The sequence below is a fragment of the Oryza glaberrima genome, chromosome 7 (assembly GCF_000147395.1).
Source record: "Oryza glaberrima chromosome 7, OglaRS2, whole genome shotgun sequence".
NCBI classification, from domain to species: domain Eukaryota; kingdom Viridiplantae; phylum Streptophyta; class Magnoliopsida; order Poales; family Poaceae; genus Oryza; species Oryza glaberrima.
The window spans coordinates 1,207,612-1,225,750 of NC_068332.1; the positions used below are offsets into that span (position 1 = coordinate 1,207,612).

General features: G+C 46.5%; 3 protein-coding genes across 4 annotated transcripts; 2 read left to right on the forward strand and 1 right to left on the reverse strand.

Annotated features, from left to right (window-relative positions):
• The first annotated feature begins 1,963 nt into the window (after window positions 1-1,963).
• Window positions 1,964-7,597, forward strand: LOC127779246 (uncharacterized). The gene is made up of 4 exons (XM_052305980.1): window positions 1,964-2,411; window positions 6,024-6,368; window positions 6,482-7,162; window positions 7,408-7,597. Exons 1-4 carry the CDS (start codon window positions 1,964-1,966, stop codon window positions 7,449-7,451), a joined length of 1,518 nt encoding a protein of 505 aa, XP_052161940.1. The 3' UTR covers window positions 7,452-7,597.
• Window positions 7,598-9,524: 1,927 nt separating this feature from the next.
• Window positions 9,525-12,070, forward strand: LOC127780638 (uncharacterized). 2 transcript variants are annotated; one of them, XR_008018799.1, is made up of 3 exons: window positions 9,525-10,650; window positions 11,176-11,347; window positions 11,781-12,070. XR_008018799.1 is itself a non-coding variant. In XM_052307572.1 (2 exons), the coding sequence occupies exons 1-2, from the start codon at window positions 9,588-9,590 to the stop codon at window positions 11,828-11,830; spliced, it is 1,113 nt and encodes a 370-aa protein (XP_052163532.1). In that variant the 5' UTR covers window positions 9,525-9,587; the 3' UTR covers window positions 11,831-12,070. The 2 variants fall into 2 exon arrangements, 1 of the variants encoding a protein (XP_052163532.1); XM_052307572.1 differs by lacking the exon at window positions 11,176-11,347.
• A 216-nt stretch (window positions 12,071-12,286) lies between these two features.
• LOC127780636 (uncharacterized) lies at window positions 12,287-14,945 on the reverse strand. The gene is made up of 2 exons (XM_052307571.1): window positions 13,814-14,945; window positions 12,287-13,260 (listed from the first exon to the last, which is right to left on the reverse strand). Exons 1-2 carry the CDS (start codon window positions 14,934-14,936, stop codon window positions 13,139-13,141), a joined length of 1,245 nt encoding a protein of 414 aa, XP_052163531.1. The 5' UTR covers window positions 14,937-14,945; the 3' UTR covers window positions 12,287-13,138.
• Window positions 14,946-18,139: the final 3,194 nt, after the last annotated feature.

Genomic DNA, 18,139 nt, shown 5'->3' on the forward strand with positions numbered 1-18,139 from the left:
GGAGGCGGGGCCAGGCGACGCAGTGGTGGGCGTCGACGGGTGCCGCTGTGGGCATTGCGGTGGTGGGCGCAGAGGCAAAGGCGAGGCCGGGCGCTGCGGCGGTGAGTGCAGACGCGGGCACCGCGGCGGTTGGCATGGAGGCGTGCGTCGCGGCAGTGGATGTGGAGGCGGGCGCCGCGGCGGTTGGCATGGAGGCGGGCGTCGCAGCGATGGTTGTGGAGGTGGAGCGGGCGCCGTGGAGGCGGCCTGGCTACGGGGATGACGGCTTCCCTGTTTTCTTCACCGAGACCAAGTGCACGTCGGCGCCCACGTGGTCCTAGCACTCTTCAATGGGTTCCTCTTCACCGCTGCACCGACGGGCTTCGCTTCGACCCTTCGCTCCTCCATGCTCGGCCGCCGCGTCCCCGACCTTGGTGGCTCATGGCGTGGCCGGTGGCCGGCAGGGGAGAAGAACGGCGGCGGCACTCGGTGTTGAAGACGGGCTGAGGTCGGGGAGACCGGAGGCCGCCGCCGCCGCCATGCTCCCCCTGTGCTCCCGCCGCCGCCACCCTACCCTTCTCCCACGTCGCCGGCCGGATGCCCATTGAGGTGAAAAGTGAGAGAGAAAGGGGGAAGGGAGAGGAGGGGAAAGAGAGAGAGGGGTGTGTGACGTGGCAGCCTGACATGTGGAGCCCACGTGGGTCCCACGCTGACTCAGCCGCCACGTCAGATAAAACCGGGATCAAAACCACCGAAAGACCTAAAGTGAACGGTTTTGTAAGTTGAGGGATGTCATATACCCGGTTTTGCGGTTTGAGGACGATTTCGTAACTCGATGACAAGTTGAGGGACCTTCGGTGTACTTTTCCCTTATAAAAATTGAACATGTTTTCGCGGTCCGTCATCCGTGTTTAAGTCGGTTATAAAAATTGAAGATTTTTCCGCGGTTCGTCATCCCTGTTTAGTCGGTTTTAATTTTATGTTTTGGTTTTAATCTATATAGAGAACTATTATAAAAATTGAAGATGTTTTTGCCGGTATTTTGGTACGTCATCCGTGTATGAGTCGGTTTTTAATTTTTTTTTGCTTTTGGAAATACATATCCGTATTTGAGTCGGTTTCTATAACGCTCCGCTTTTCGTCAGACGTTAAAAACTAATTCGGCAAAATCCTAATTGCGAAAATTTCGTTCTTTGAGTGTGAGTTTAAGTCGTGCCATGGATCTCAATTCAATCTCCATCGTTGTTCCCTCTCGTCGCCATCAAAATCGCCCACCTCAAGATTCCAATTCCGATTCAAGTCTCCAAATGAAATTCCAAAATTCAAATCCTATCTTGAAATCCTCGCCAAATACATGTCCCCGTTCCCAAAAATATCAAAATCTCATTTTGAATCTCTTCCTTGACTTCTCCGCGAGTCTCCCTTGATTCCACCCTAAACCCTCGAGTTCGAATATCAAATTTTGAATTCGAATCCAAACCCTAACCTCAACCATTCAATCCCTCTGATAAAGTCTATTTTGCCTCCCTCAAGTTTTGTGGGCCGATCATGTTCCCTCTCGGCCCATCTCCCCTCTGCCTATCTCCTCACTCCTCCTTGCACGTGCTGTGCATGTGCGCCGCCCGAGAGAGCGTCGTCTCTCTTTCTCTCTCTCTCACCTGTCGACCACCGCCGCCTTGCCGATTCCTACCGCCGCGGTTTGAACCCTCCCGCCGCTGCCATTCGATTTTCACCGCCTCCGCCGTTTCCCGCGCGCGCATGCCCTTGTGGTGGTCGTCGCCCGGACGCTGCCGCCGTCAGCCCTGCCACGCATGCGCTGCGCTGCCGCCGACCCCCACAGTCCTGCTACCGCTGTCGCACCACGCCGCGTGCTTCCAAAACCGAGAGGCAGAGCGCCTCTCTCACGCGCCCTCTCTCCTCCCTTTTGCACGCCCAAATCGGCAAGGAGCAGAGCTCCCTTTTCCCCTCCTTTTCCACTTTGACCATGCCGCGCAGCTCCTCCCGCTCCCGGGATTCGATTTTCGCCGTCCGATCCACCGCCTTCGCCGCCCAACGCATCCTCGTCGTCCACCGTTCTCGCGTCGCCCGTGATCACCAGCCGAGCACCAACCAACTCACCCATGCCTCCCAAACCGACATCGCCTCCACTATAAAACCGAGTCCCCCTCTCAATCCCTCCCGCTTCACTCTCCACCGCTACCGCGCCATCGTTGCTACCCGGCTGCTCGCCACCGTCGCCGCTCCTTCTGCCGACAAGCACGAGAAGCCGAGGCACTCCGTGGTGCCGACCGCCCCATCCTCGCGCCCCCTCTTCTTCCCCGGCCGCGCCGTCGCGGCGACCGTCCCGCCACGAGCAGACAACGCCATCCGTCCCGCCTCAGCGTCGAACCCGCCGAGGACATCCCTGCCGCCGGCGCGTTCCTTCCTTCCCGGTGAGCTCCGCTCCCCTTCTCCCCTGTAAACGGCATAAATTCTCTGGGCATGCTCATTTACACGGGAGATTATGGAGTTGGGTCGTCGCCGTTGCTCTATTTTCGCCGCCGGCCTTCCCACTCGCTTACGCGCCGCGCCGCCATGGCCGCCTCCCCTCTCACTCCCTCGCCACCCGCCTTTTTCACCGCCGCCGTGCGCAGTTGCGTTCCGCCGTCGGCCTCCCTCGTCTCCTTGATTCCCGGCGCCGCCACCATCCCCGAACCTCCTCGAACCTCCCCGGCGCGCCGCCGCGGCCGCCCGCCTCGCCGGCCGCGCCCGCGCTGTGCCACCCATCCCGCCGTCGCATGGCCGCCGTCGCGCCGCCTCTCCATGATCCACACCGTTGAACCAGTTCCCCTTGACCTCCACTTGCTTCCAGTGCACGCCGCCCCTCCAGGTTCGCCGCCACCCGCCGGTATGCGCCGCTCGCCGCCACCCGCCGGCCTCCTCCCTTGCCCATGCCAACGTGGCTGTCCACGTGGACGCCACGTCTACCTGCCCGGCCCCGCAGAGACCGATCAAGGTCTCCCGGTCCCCTGACCCACCCCGCGCCTCTCGCGTGCACCTGTTCCTCGTGGACCAGGCTGCCGCCATGTGGGCCCCATCCCTGGACCCCACGCGGTGGATCCGGTCCACCGGACCGCCTCTCTCTCCCCACCTGAGCCCCATTGGGCCGCCTCCTAGAGCCCGCGTCCGGCCCAATCAGCTCGGCCGCGCATGCAAATCCCCTTGGGCCACACCAATGCCACCCGAGGAAGTCTGATTGACATCCCTCCTTCCTTTTCGTTTCCAAAGGGATTATTAAATCCTTTTCCCTCGTTCCATAAATCAATTCTTTATTCCATGAATCATTTCCTTTGGTCCCTCATATCAATGACCATCAATAATATTCTTGAGAATATTATTTCTATAAATTCCATAAACCATTTCTCGTAATCTAGAAAATTTCGATAAATCATTTCCTTGTCCGGAAAATCCCATTCGAGCTTCCAAAATTCATATATCTCGATCCGTAACTCCGATTGACTCCGTTCAGCTTCCAGTATTTCCGTAAAGTTGAGATCTATTTAATGGCACTATTATTTAGTCTAAATAGGACCTTTATTTTGGTCTTTTGTTTAGGTTTTCGATTGTTTGCGTATAGTTGTGGTTACCGGATTTTTCGTCGATCGTGGTTTTCTCGAAGATTCGTGATGCTTCGTGAAGACCTTGAGCAAGGCAAGTCACCCTTTGATCAATTGCCCCTATAATTGAAAATTCATTATTATTTTGTTTGCAACTTGCATTATTAGAATCACACACTTAACTTGCTTGGCCTCGGTTTGCGTGCCAAACCGACGGACCTACCCAGTAGTTGCACTAATTTCCGTAGGTCGTACTACCCTGATTCCTTGTCGCTCCACCCTTGTGGTACCTCGGTATTCGTGCTCTCTGAGCACGTATACCAAATATCCCACATATAACGTTATTTGTCGAAAACTTGGGAAATGGGTTTGTGAAGCCTTCAAAACCCGACATGTGGTGTCGGTGTGTTTGAAAATAAAATGAATTGTGAAAACTCACGATGCGGGGGTTGTGCCTATGTGGCACTGTCCCGTATTCGCATCTAAGGACCGATTCCTGTGGGAAACTCATCGAACATAATCAAAGTGCAACCACAAGGTGGAATGGGACACCCTGGCTAAGTAACTAGTCGATTCAGGGAAACCTCGCATGCCAATAGTTGGGAACGCCAGGGCGGGGTCGGTTGGAGCCAAACCGGGTTCCTGGTAATGCAAGAACGAGAAGCTTGCTGAATTAAAGATCGAGGTGGTTGGAGTTTGATTTGTGAACGCCTAAAATGGCCTATGTTTATGTGAGGATTTGATCCTTCTATGTGGCATGAGGTATCCCTGGGTCGGCTTGGGAAAGGCTTTGTCGCGAACCTCTGACACCGGCCAGTGTCTGGAATAAGTTCGTGTCTTGTGGGTAAAGTGTACCCCTCTGCAGAGGTTAACTAACTGTTCGAACAGCCGTGCCCACGGTCATGGGCGGATGTGAGGTGGTTCCCGTTGCGTAGATTTGATTGCCTGTGCTTTGTGAAAAGTTGTTGTGGTGTGGGAATCATTACCAGAATCAGCCTATGTGGCAGATGGATGACCTGAGTGGTCGGAAACGAATCTGTGTGATTCAGGATGTCTGCGGGCATCATAGACTAGGCTTCCTGAGTGGAAGCGGATTGTTGTGCTGCTGGGCAGCTGGACTCTGGGAGTCCGAGAAAATGAAAAAGGCTCTAGGAGCCGCTTAATCAAGTGAAATGGCTCCGGGAGCCGAGAAGTAATGATCTGACCCAGGAGGTCGGTACATTATCAATTGCGTTGTTGAAAAGCATCTCTTAAGTCGAATCGAGATGAAAGTCTCCTTTCGACCCAAAGTTAAAAAGAAATAAATCACTTAGTGATTTCAAAAATGATTTCAAACAAAGGATTTGCAAAACAACCTTGCCTCTCTTCCAAGCTTGCATTAAACACCTAAATTCCCGTGACTTGCTGAGTACGAAAGTACTCACCCTTGCTCTATATAAATATATATATATATAGTTCCTCTGCCTTTAAGTGAAGATGAAGTGAAGTGAAGATTAGGGTTTCGTCCTGGTTCCCAGCCGTCGCCTATGGTGTTGGGTGTTAGTCCATTGGTTCCGCTGCTGCTGCTGTTGTTGGTGTTTCCTCGTCTGCGTCGTCGGTTGCATTCTCGGGCTGTTCTGAGCTGCAACCTAAGTTAAGGTAAATAAGTCCTCTATTTATTTTAAAGATTGCAATGATTCATATTTGTCACCATGGGTACCAGCGCTATGTCCTGGGACTGGTACTGAGATCGCGGTTTCGTAGGAAGCGGTTCACACCGTTTTTCCTACGACACGCTCCTGTTAGGTGCCGTTGTACGGCGATGCCAGATTGGGGTGTGACAGTTTCTAAGATCGTTTACTTTTGGTAATATAGAAGGAATCATATAAGAAATCTGTTTAAAAAAACTCGCATGCTAACTTGAGACGATCGGACTCCTAACTGTAGCTGATGATTTTCTAAAAAAATATATATCCAAGCGAACTCCTACAGTGAATTTCATCTTAACTAAACCATATAACAATAATAAAATTAGAATAGACTTCAGCCATTGCAACGCACGAGCATTTTTTCTAGTCAAATTAAAGTGATAACATGTTGTAAACCACGCGTCTATTAGCGGATCACCGGATCTGTTCCCTATCCCTTCTATAGTAGTAGAGACGTGAGATGATGTAAAACACCCGTGCCTTTCTTTTTACCCTCAAGAACATTGCAGAAGTAGACAATGAAAACATATATAGAGAAGAGCTATGTCTTCATTATATATCTCGTCTGGAGTACATGACAACTTTAGATGTCTCACTTTGTCCTTATATATATAGGGGTTCTAGGAGGAGATAAATCTTATCTCTACTCTAGTTCCGATTGATCCACCAGAATGGATCGAGAAAATATTGCATATAAAAAAAATTGCTTAAAAAAAAGATGAGATCTGTGAAAGCCTGAAAGTACAAAATTTGTCAATAGGTTCCGTTCCTCGGTATACTGATCGGATCTCCTCGCTGCGACATGTAATGGACGACGTCGTGGAAGAGATCCTCCTCCGTCTCCCGCTGGACGATCCCTCGTGCGCCGCCCGCGCGTCCGCCGTCTGCAAGCACTGGCGCCACCTCCTCGCCGACGCCGGCTTCCTCCGCCGCTACCGCGCGTTCCACCGCCGCCGAGCGCCTCCGCGGCTGGACTTCATCTACGACGCCGGCTCCCCCTTGGCCCGGTTCGCCCCGACAACCGCATTCCGCCCTGCCGATCTCGACCACGATGGCTGGAAGCCCATGGACTGCCGCCACGGCCGCGCCCTCTTCCGCACATCTGGTGCATCTCCGACTCCGGCGACGACGAGCTCACCGTCTGGGATCCCATGTCGGGCGACGTGCAGCGGCTGCGCTCGCCTGCTGACACCCTTGCCTTGCGCACCAACATCGAAGCCAGTGCGGTGCTGTGCGCCGTGTCCGGCTGCGACCACGGCGGCTGCCATGGCGGCCCCTTCGCCGTGGCCTTCGTCGCCAACTATGTCATGGAGGGGGAGGAGGAGGAGATCACGTCGCCGACGTCGGCATGGCTGTACTCGTCGGAGACCGGAACATGGAGCGCGCCTTCCACTGTTCGCCACCACAACGCCGAACCCTTCCCCAAGCCCAGCGTCCTCGCCGGCGACGGCGCCGTCTACTTCCTCACCTGGCACGGTAGGAACATCCTGCGCTACGACCTGCGCAAGCTGGACCTGACGGTGATCGCCTCGCCGGAGATAGACGACGACGACTTTGAGAATCATCTCCTCATGACGACGGAGGACGGCGGGATGGGGCTCGCCCGCTTGGTCTCAGGTCACTCCCTCCAACTCTGGTCGTGGAAGCCGGTGTCGGCGACGGCGGCGGCGGCGTGGGTGCAGCTCAGGGTGATCGACCTCGACCTCGTGATTCCCGGCGACGCCATGCGACCTCGTCTGTTGGGCTTCGCGGAGGGCACCGACATGGTGTTCGTGGACACTACGTATGATGGTGCCCAGGTTGTCCAGCAGATTGAGCTCAGCACACTCAAGGTGACGAAGGTGTTGGACGAGTGCTACGCCTCTTGTGTTCTTCCTTACATGAGCTTCTTTCTCCCAGGTACATGATCGATCGACTCATATGTTCGATTCAATGATTTTTAGCATTACTCATATTTATATAGATGTTAACGAATAGGCATATATATATATCAAGATTTATTAATATATATATATATATATGAATGTGGACAATGCTAGAAAGTTTAATTTATAATATGAAACGGAGTAAGTAGGTTTCTTTTTTAGTGATTTTGGTTAAGTATTGTCACTGTATTTTTTTTTCTTTTTCTTTTTTATTGTCAGGTCGTCAAAAAGGCAAGTTGCCACCTTCAGCAATTACACTGTAATTGATTAATCTGGCTGGCAAACAATGTCACTCACGCGCCGATAGACAATGTGTGAAAAAGGAGGGAATATATCCTGAAGAGCGGATGTTTTGAGGCTTCATCTGTTTATGTTTTCTGCTTGGATGTATTGGTGATATGAGGAAAATGCAATACTCTTGGTCAATGCAATGGCCAATGGAGAAGTTTTCAGTCCCTATTCTTCTCAAACTTCTCTATTCTTTGATAAGTCATTTTAGTATTTTTACTGTACGTCCTTGACTCCTTTGAGAGGCATCAGGAGGTATAACTAAATTTGCTAGCTCCAACTATTTGAGATATATATTAAGAGTACTAAATTAATTTTATAATTGAAAATTTACTACTCCCTCTATTTTATGGGAGTGGATTTTGATCCCTCGAAGGGATATTTTCTCGTTATTTACATGTCATTCAAATGGTTATGAAAAAATTTAAAAAGATGTATTAACATGTGATATATCACTTCGTAAACATGTAAGTTCAAATTTCAAATTCTACGTCTCGCAACGAAAAAAGCAAATTAAACTATAGCTAGTGAACTAAATTTTTTGGTGTAGTATATACAATAGTTTAGTTCTCGTTAAACATTATGAAGTTTAGTTCTCGTTTTCCTTTTTTCCATTTTGTTTGCTGGGTGATCTTCACTGCCTGGCGTATTTTCCAAATGGCTTCTTAATACTAATATTTGAGCATCACCAACGGAATAGGTAACATCAATCTCCAAAAATCTGAATTTGATAATGCTAATCAGAATTTGATACTCCCACCGTTTTTTTTAATAGGGTATATGACATCGCTGATTTTTTTATACGTTTATATGACATCGCTGATTTTTTTTATACGTTTAACTATTCGTTTTATTAAAAAAAATTATGTGCTTATCATTTATTTATTGTAATTTGATTTATCATCAAATATTCTTTAAGCGTGATTTAAATATTTTTATAACAAATAGTCAAACGTTCGTCAAAAAATCAATGACGTCATATATTAAAAAACGAAGGTAGTATGTCAAAAAAGTGATCCTTCCAAAAGATCTTATAAAATTGAATCTCTAACCCAGAAAGTGAAACCCATGGTAAACTACCAACTAAAAGTAAGTTAGGCCCTGTTTAGATTCAACCCTAAAATTTTTCACCATGTCACATCGAACATTTAAACACATACCTAAAGTATAAATATAGGCTAAAAAATAACTAATTACAGATTGCGACTAATTTACGAGACAAATCTTTGAAGCCTAATTGCTATATGATTTGACAATGTGGTGCTACACTAAACATTTGCTAATGACAAATTAATTAGGCTAAATAAATTCGTCTCGTGGTTTACTAACGGATTCTGTAGTATATTTTTTTATTAGTGCCCGAACATCCCATGCGATACCCTATATAATACAACATGTGACACGCTAAAATTTTACACCCCTAGATCTAAACACCCCCTTATTCCTCCTCATGCCTGATTGTGATTTTCTTTCCACGCCACCCGGACGCTCGCGCCACATCGCTCCCCCTCAAATGAAGAGAGCGATGGATGTGATGATATGGTTTCCAAAATATTAGCATCAAAATAGGATATCTGTTGGATTTCTTTTTTCACCAAAATCCCAAAAGAATAAGATTAGGGATTGAATAAGGGCATGGTTGGTGATGCTGTAAGAATTGCCTGTGTTGGTGTATGTACGCCGTGTTTAGTTTATTGGCCAAATTTTTTTTACGTATCCGGACATATATTTGAAGTATTAAATATAGACTAATATCAAAATAAATTATAGATTCTACCTATAAACTGCGAGACGAATTTATTAAGCCTAATTAATCCGTCATTAGCAAATGTTTACTGTAGCAACACATTGTCAAATCATGGCGTAATTAGACTCAAAAGATTCGTCTCGCAATTTACATATAAACTGTGCAATTGTTTTTTTTCACATTTAATATTTCATGCATGTGTCCAAACATTTGATATAACGTTTTTGGCCAAAAAAAAATTTTTTGAATCTAAACACAGCCGTAGTCGTAAATATCGAATTTTATAGGGTCTAAGCTGAAACATACAACCCTTCTCTTCCCCAAATCATCTGGAATCCAACGCCTGACCTCGCCGCGCGGCGGCATGGCGCCGCCGGAGTTGACGGATGACGTCGTGGAGGAGATCCTGCTCCGCCTCCCGCCGGACGATCCCTCGTGCTCCGCCCGCGCCTCCGCCGTCTGCAAGCCCTGGCGCCGTCTCCTCTCCGACCCCGTCTTCCTCCGCCGCCACCGCGCGTTCCACCGCCGACGAGCACCTCCGTTGCTGGGCTTCATCCACCACGTCTCCGACGAACCCGCCCGCCGCGTCCCCAGCTTCGCGCAGTTTGTCCCGACCACCGCGTTCCGCCCCGCCGAACTGGAGCACAAGAATTGTTGGCCACTCGACTGCCGCCACGGCCGCGCCCTCTTCCAGTCCAGCAACGTCGAGCTCACCATCTGGGACCCCATGACCGGCGAAGTGCGGCGGCAGCGCGAGCCCTACGGCACCCTCTGCACGTTCGCCACCGCCGCCGTGCTCTGCGCCGTGCCCGGCTGCGACCACCACGACTGCCACGGAGGCCCCTTCGTCTTGGTCTTCGTCGGCAACGACGAGGACGACGACGGGGAGGAGATCGCGTCGGCATCCTCCTACTCGTCCGAGACCGGGACATGGACCGCCGCTTCCACCGTCCACCATGACGATTCCCTCGAACTCGAAAGCAAGCCCAGCGTCCTCGCCGGAGACGCGGTCCACTTCCTCACCTACTTCGGCAAAGCCATCCTGCGCTACGACCTCACCAAGCTGGAACTCTCGGTGATCCTCCCGCCGGTGGCGTACGGGGACGGCGACGCTCTCCTCATGACGGCGGAGGACGGCGAGCTGGGGCTCGCCCTCTTCGACGGCGAGGCCTCCATCCACCTCTGGGCGAGGGTGGCGGGTGCAGGGTGGGTGCGGCGCAATGTGATCGACCTCTACGCTGTTCTCCCCTTCTTTGATCCTGTACACTCGCTGTCCCTGGTTGGCTTCGCGGAGGGCACCGACATCATCTTCCTCCACACCATTCATGGCGACTACAGGATGGAGCTCAAGTCACTGCAGATCAGCAAGCTGTGGGAGAAGGACAGATGCTTCAATATCTTCCCCTACATGAGCTTCTTCGTTCCAGGTACATCCTTTACCAATTTGCTAGCATTAGGATTTGGGGATCGTTCAGTTCAAAGTTTCAGAATGGAGCATGCCTCTTGCTCAATTCACCAATCGTGATTCAGGGATATCTTTTCTCTGTGTCTCAGACCTTCCGAAAGGAAAAAGGAATGTTCAGTATGTTTCTGACGGTGACATGAAAACAATGTTGAATATACTTGTTTGGCTCATAATTAGCATCAATCAGATAGTTATAAAAAGTTCTGAAAATAATTGATAACACTGATAAAAGAGAGATTCATTGATATTCAGTACTAGATTCAGTATGCTTCAGAATTCAGAGAGTGACATGAAAACATTTTTTTGGATATTTGGTTGGTTCACAAGTAATACTAGAATGGGCGACGATAATGGATTGAGAGAAGTATATGTGACACTTGGAACTTTAACTTGTTAAGGATCCACTAGAATGGGCAGATATATTATTCTGATAAACCTTTTTTGTGTGTTGACAATAACGATTATAACTTGTCTGCACCCTTTTCAGGTCGTGATAGGACAAATTGCCATCGCCAGCAATTGCAGCAGTAAACTAGTAGCAAACAATGTGTCCAAATTTTGCTAATCTGTTGGGTTCAATTAAGCGTCTTGTTGTTGGTATCCTAGAAGGTCTTGTTTATTTACTTGAAGCTAGTGATATGGAAAACTCTGGACTGAAGGTGATGCATCCCATCTTTGCTGATCTTGGCCTTAGTTCAAGTTGGTTGTTTTCACTTTATTTCATGTCAATCTTGCTGTCAAGCTGTAATAATTTGCAAAACTAGCACAATGTCTTCAGGATGTCGAAGAATGTAAGACGTTCTGGCTGTTTGCTAAAACTGATGGGATATGGTTGGTTCATAAGTAATACTAATTCAGCAACATTAACAAAACGGTGATGATAATGTGCTTGGGGAAAAGTATATGTGACACTGGGTACTTTAACTTGTCGAGGATCAACTAGAATGGGCAAGATATTTTGTTCTGTTATCATTTTCTGTCTGTTGACAATGCTTGTTTTTGGTACCTTTTGTCAGTAGTAGGAATGCTCTCTCAAAATACTTTGTGAATATTAGTTGTAAAACGATTATAACTTTTCTGCATCTTTTTCAGGTCGTGATAGAAACAAATTGCCATCTCCAACAATTATAGCATCAATTTAGCAAACAAAATGGGTCCAAATTATGCTAATACGTCAGATCGAGCCTCTAGCTGTTGGTCTCTTGGTTGATTACTTGAAGCTAGTGATGTGCAAAACTGTTGACTGAAGCTGATGCATCCCATCTTTGCTGCTTGGTTAGTAGTCATAAGAAATTTGATAGGTTGAGAGGATTCTTCAGAAATTTCTTTTGGTGTTGCTGTGAGTGCTTTATTACACTGCTAAATGAAGAGACGATTTCTTATTTTTGGTGTGTGTGTACTGTGTGTCTGTGTGGTGTGTCATTCCATTAAGGAGTTCAGACACAGACACACAAAAGCATGGTGTGTCATTCCATTAAGGAGTTCAGGCCCTGTTTAGTTCCCACGCAAAAAATTTTCACCATCTCACAATGTTTGGACACATGCATGGAGTATTAAATATAGAAAAAAACTAATTACACAGATTACGTGTATATTGCGAGACAATCTTTTAAGTCTGATTGCCCAATGATTTAACAAAGTGATGCTACAATAAACATTTTCTAATGATAGATTAATTAGGCTTAATAAATTCGTCTCGCAGTTTACAGGCGGAATCTATAATTCATTTTGTTATTAGTCTACATTTAATACTTCAAATGTGTGTCTGTATATCCAATGTGACACGCCAAAACTTTTCTCCACTGGATATAAACACAGCCTCGTAACAACGATGAGGGGAACCTCATCAAGGCACAGGGCCTGTACGAATAAAGAAGGGACAATTTCGAATAAAAATTGAAAAGATGGTTTATTGATACTACAAATGTAGAATTCTAAGTTCTCTCAGATATAGAGAGGAAAAAAAACAATAGTATTTTGTTTACGGTTGGCCTTACCAACAGTTATTCTAAGGAAGCAGTTATTTAGCCTTACCAACTGTGTTTCTTCCCTCCATCCATTTGTGCCAAGCCATGACTTTCAGAGCTATGGTTCATGTTTACTTCTAGGCTTATCGTTACACAGTTACACACCTTTCAGTTTCAGCTTTCAATCCTTGTACAGGCTTTTGGGCTAATTGTTAACATCTAAATTCATTAATATCTAAATGAATGTGAGCAATGCTAGAAAGTCTTACATTGTGAAACGGAGGAAGTACCTCACATTTTAGTTGAAATGCAAGCAAACCGTGCATATTTGAAATGAAATTTTTCACTCACATGGGAAGAACCAATCGGCTCTCTCCCATGTCCAAACATTTCCCTTGCCATTTTTACTCTGACGCAGACAACAAAATGCTGCAGAGCTCGCTGCCCATTGCCAGCACCATCCTTGTAGGTGGTCTTTGGCCGTCACGGCTGTCCCCCCTTGTGGCTCTTGCCGTTGGATTGCATACCTGTTGCCACATCGCCTTCTCTTAGTTCCAGCAACCGCTTCCTACTGAACTGAACTCTGTTTTGCTGGAGATGGACGCCTGCAAGCAGTGGCAGAGCCCAGATTTGAGTGATAAAGGTGCGAACTTAGGATACACATCTAAAAAAAAGTTCAAACTATAATAAGGAAGTTCAAAGTGACAAAAAATAAATGCTGTCAACCGAAATCATCAATATATGTTAGGGAAATGTCACAATTCAATATGGCGATCCTTCACACCTTAAAATAGGCTGATCACATCATTGTGACCAACTTGTAGAAAAACTAGTGCAGAATGAACGTAGCAAATCAAACCATTCAAGTGTGCATCACCCATGTCACTCATTAGTTTGTTATTCACATATTCACTGCAATAAAAGCTTGCTCAACAGATTATTCATTCAAATGGAAATTGGTACAATGAGCTGCGCCTCATCGATGTGATGGGATTGGTCTGCCACTTAGGATGAACACATTTTTAGGCCAAGCCAATTCTGGTGAAATATATTCCTTTATTACTCGGCCAATTTGAAAGCAAACAAACAAACTATTCCTGAATCGTGCCTAAGAAACATGTAGAAGTCGAAATTTTACATCAAGATAGAGTCAAGTACCTGGAGTGCAGAAGCTCGTATAGGGGAAGACGGCTTTGAAGTATCCTCTCTTGCAAACCTTCCTAACACACATTGATTTGAGCTCAATCATGAAGATGCCAGCATCTGTTCTAACGAAAACGATATCAGCACCATCCACAAAGCCAATCGGTGCTGGTTGTGCAAGCTCACATGCTACTGCCTCTACGCAATCGATACTTGGTAGCAAGCTCTCTAACTTGATAACCCTGTTCTTCTCCCATCTGACACCACCATCCAGGCTCACATCACTAGACCACATTGAGAGGATGGAACCCTCGATGCCGCCGAGCCCGAGCAGATTGCCCCCCATTGCCATCACCACAATGCCTCCCTTGTACACAACCGGTGGATGGATCCGAGAAAGCGAGCACTCTCCCATGTTGTACTTGATGATTCCAGAACCTTCCGCAAGGGCGAAGTGGAGCGCATCTCCGACGAGGGCGGCGGGCTTCCTGTCGACGTCGCAATTGGGGGTTAGGGTTAGGTTGAGGTAATCGGAGGTCGTTGGGCTCCACGAATCGGAATCCGACGAGTAGACGGTCGCCCACGGCCGCGAGTTCTGCTGCTCCGGCTCGTCGATGCCCACGACGACGACGAGGAAGGGGCCGCCGCCGCGGCAGTCGAGGTGGTTACATCCGACGGCGGAGCAGAGCACCGCGGCGGCGTAGGACATGAAGTAGGGGAGGTCCGGGCGGGGGAGCCGGCGCCGTCGTCCCGCCATGGGGTGCCACATGGTGAAGTCGGCGCTGAAGGGGAACTCGTCGAGGAGGGCGCGGCCGTGGCGGCAGTCGAGGGCGACCCAGCAAGGGCACGCGATGTCCGGCGGGGAGACCGGGGAGGCGGTGAAGGGGACGTACCGGTCTTCGCCGCCGCCGGCGACGTTGTGGAGGAACCCCAGCAGGGGAGGCGCGCCGTGGAAATCGCGGTAGCGGCGGAGGAAGGCCTGGTCGGTGAGGAGACGGCGCCAGGGCTTGCAGACGGCCGAGGCGCGGACGAGGCACGCCGGCTCGGACGGCCGGAGGCGGAGGAGGATCTCGGCGACGAGGTCGTCCGTCAAGTCATCGACTCCGGCGGCGCCGCCGCCGACGCAATGGTTGCTCATGTCGCTGGGGATTCGTCGAATACTATTCCTTTTTTTTTTAGAATACTTTGAGATTAATATAAGTGGGCCTTTTGGGCCATGGCTTCGCATACGATCTTGTGGGCCTAATGGGCATCATACGAAGCCTAACGGGCTGAAATTTGAACGAAGGCCGAGTGTAGCGAAGCTGATATCTTCGCGTAATTTTAGTATTTTACAGGAACATATGGAGCTCAAATCTTGATCTAAAAACATAGAGCAAATTACTGACACTGATGTGAGTGATTCTGCGATATATAAGAAGTTATTTTTGCCAGTAGTTATTAAATACTTAATTAAGCATTCACCGCAAAAGAATGATCCTCGTTAACCAGTAGATATTTTATCTTTCTTTTCGGCCTTTACTTTCATGCCGCTTAGAGTAGAAATATAAAATCCTTTTTTGCTGTCTCGTTTACTTTTCTACGGCGGTCCAGCCAAACAAATATGACATTTTTTTGTTGCGAGTGTAGTGAAGCAAAACAAAAGGTCAGCATACATGCCACACAGTCCACAGACTTCCGTTGTCGTTTGGCAGCATATTGCAAATACCACACGTGGTATTCCCCTCAACAATAAAGTATAAAACTACGTACCACACTAGTGGCAAGTAGGAGTACACTATACTCCGTAGAGTAGATGAGCATCTCCGTCTGTTTCTGCTTTTTTTTTCTTTTTTTTTAAAAAAAAAAGAACCCGTCTGTTTCTGGTTGCATTTGCACTGCAGCTGCATAGTAGTACAGCGTTTTGCGTACTCGCGTGTGTATGCGCTTTCCAGGCTGGTTGTGGTGGCGCCCGCGGCCCGATGCAGCTACCTGCCGAACTGCAAGTTGCGCTACACCTGGGCACGCCACGCCACGACCCTCCTATGGGCCCGACCACTTTGGGGCCCAATGGGCCAGGCCCGTCTCCCGCTCTCGTGGACTCTTCGATGCATCCAAATAACCAGGCCAAATTAATCAACATAATAATGCATACAGTATGATTTTTGTTTTAGATCCTGCTCTGTTTGATACTAGAGTAGTACTACTATCTTCTGGTGACAGATTTAGATCACGTATGTATGCTATCTTTTGCTTTTCTTTGCTTTGCTAGATGATTAGCACTACTACCAGCTAGATCGACTTTGCTGCTCACTCTGTCGATCTGATATGATGATGAACCAACCATTGCTAACAACTGGTAGCTACCAGATGATGCCACTAACAACAGGAAGCATGCAACTAATCTAAACCATTAGTGATCGACTGGGATACCCATATCATGCACAAGGATTAAACAACCATCATGTGTTAACTAACCTACTCCTAAAATAAATCTAGGCTGATTAATTCTTAAGGTTCCTTGTTTGTTCTTGCTTAATTATCCATGCACGCATGTACAGAACGTACGTACAGGTGGTAGGACAACATAATGTTGGATTCGATCGGGTAGCTGGCTAGCTCGAGATTAATCATATTACTCCCTCCGTCCTAAAATATAAGGGATTTTAAGTTTTTAATTGCAACGTTTGACCACTCGTCTTATTCAAAAAAAAATTTTCAAATATAAAAAACGAAAAATTGTGCTTAAAGTACTGTAGATAAAAAAGTAAGTCACAAATAAAATAAATAATAATTTCAAAAAAATGAAATAAGATGAGTGGTCAAACGTTACAAACAAAAACTCAAAATCCCTTATATTTTAGGACGGAGGGAGTAATATGATCAATCTGAACATTTTTTTTAAAAAAAAAAAGATAAAAAAAGATATTCCCGGGAGATCCAACAGCTAGCTAGCCACAAATATTCCAAACAATACAAACACGAATGATCATCTAAGTCATAACATGAGCATCTCCCCGCAAATCAAAATTAAAACAATTAAAAATTATTATTATTATTATTATTATTATTATTATTATTATTATTATTATTATTATTATTATTTTATTATTATTATTATTATTATTATTATTATTATAAGCAGCTGTTGAACGAGCTAGGACCAAATCGATATATTGTCGGAGATTTCCCTGAACCAAATCGACTGGATCTTGCTAGAATGCTACTCCGTACTAGTAAATACAAAATGGCATACATTGATACGCGTATATATACGTACTACTGTATGTACGTTCACGGAAGCTGCACGTATGTACATGCGCACGCTTGCACACAGTCACAGTATCTTTGAATGGTCAGACAGCCAGCCACGCGTAGCCAAAATGCATGAGGCAATACATGATTAGGGTGACTGATTGATATATATTGGTCGGTTGTTGCTACAGTTAATCATCCACATTACGATTTATTTTTGGGACCGCCTATGCATCACTCGGGTGATTTTTGAGAAAAATTCACTCAGATTTTTTCTTTCCTTGGATTTGCATCCAACGGATTACAAAATAAAATAATTAATACAAATTTACTTATACAACATTTTTATCAAAATTACAGTGCACTTACATGTTATATCATCTAAATTTACATATGTAATTTTAGTTATATAGGACTATAATTTTATATTTGAAATAAAGTAACTAATACAAATTTACTTACACAATATTTTTATCAAAATTACAGTGCACTTACATGTCATATCAACTAAATTTACATATGTAATTTTAGTTATATAAGACTGTAATTTTATATTTTAAATAAAATAATAAGTACATATTTACTTACACATTATTTTTATCAAAATTACAGTGCACTTACATGTCAAATCAACTAAATTTACAAATATAATTTTAGTTATATAGGATTGTAATTTTATATTTTAAAGAAAATAATAAGTACATATTTACTTACACATTATTTTTATCAAAATTACAGTGCACTTACATGTCAAATCAACTGAATTTTTAAATATAAATTTAGTTATATAGGACTGTAATTTTATATTTCACGACAACGACGAGTGGGACGATGTCTCTCGCCGATCAGTGTTAGCCGTGCTACCGGCGGCTGGCTCGCCGGTTCAGAGGCCACCGTGTCATCGTGCTTCTCCGACACGGTGGCCGACGTGCTGGTGTCCGACGCGCCGGCTGACTAGCCTGCAGAAAAACGTGAAATGTCGAAAAAAAATAGCGCGAGTGATCGTTAGCAAAATCGTTTATTTTTTGTTATGTACGTATACAAAAGGTATACGAATTGTTGTACCCGTACCAATTCAACATGACAGTACAATTACACGCTCGATCA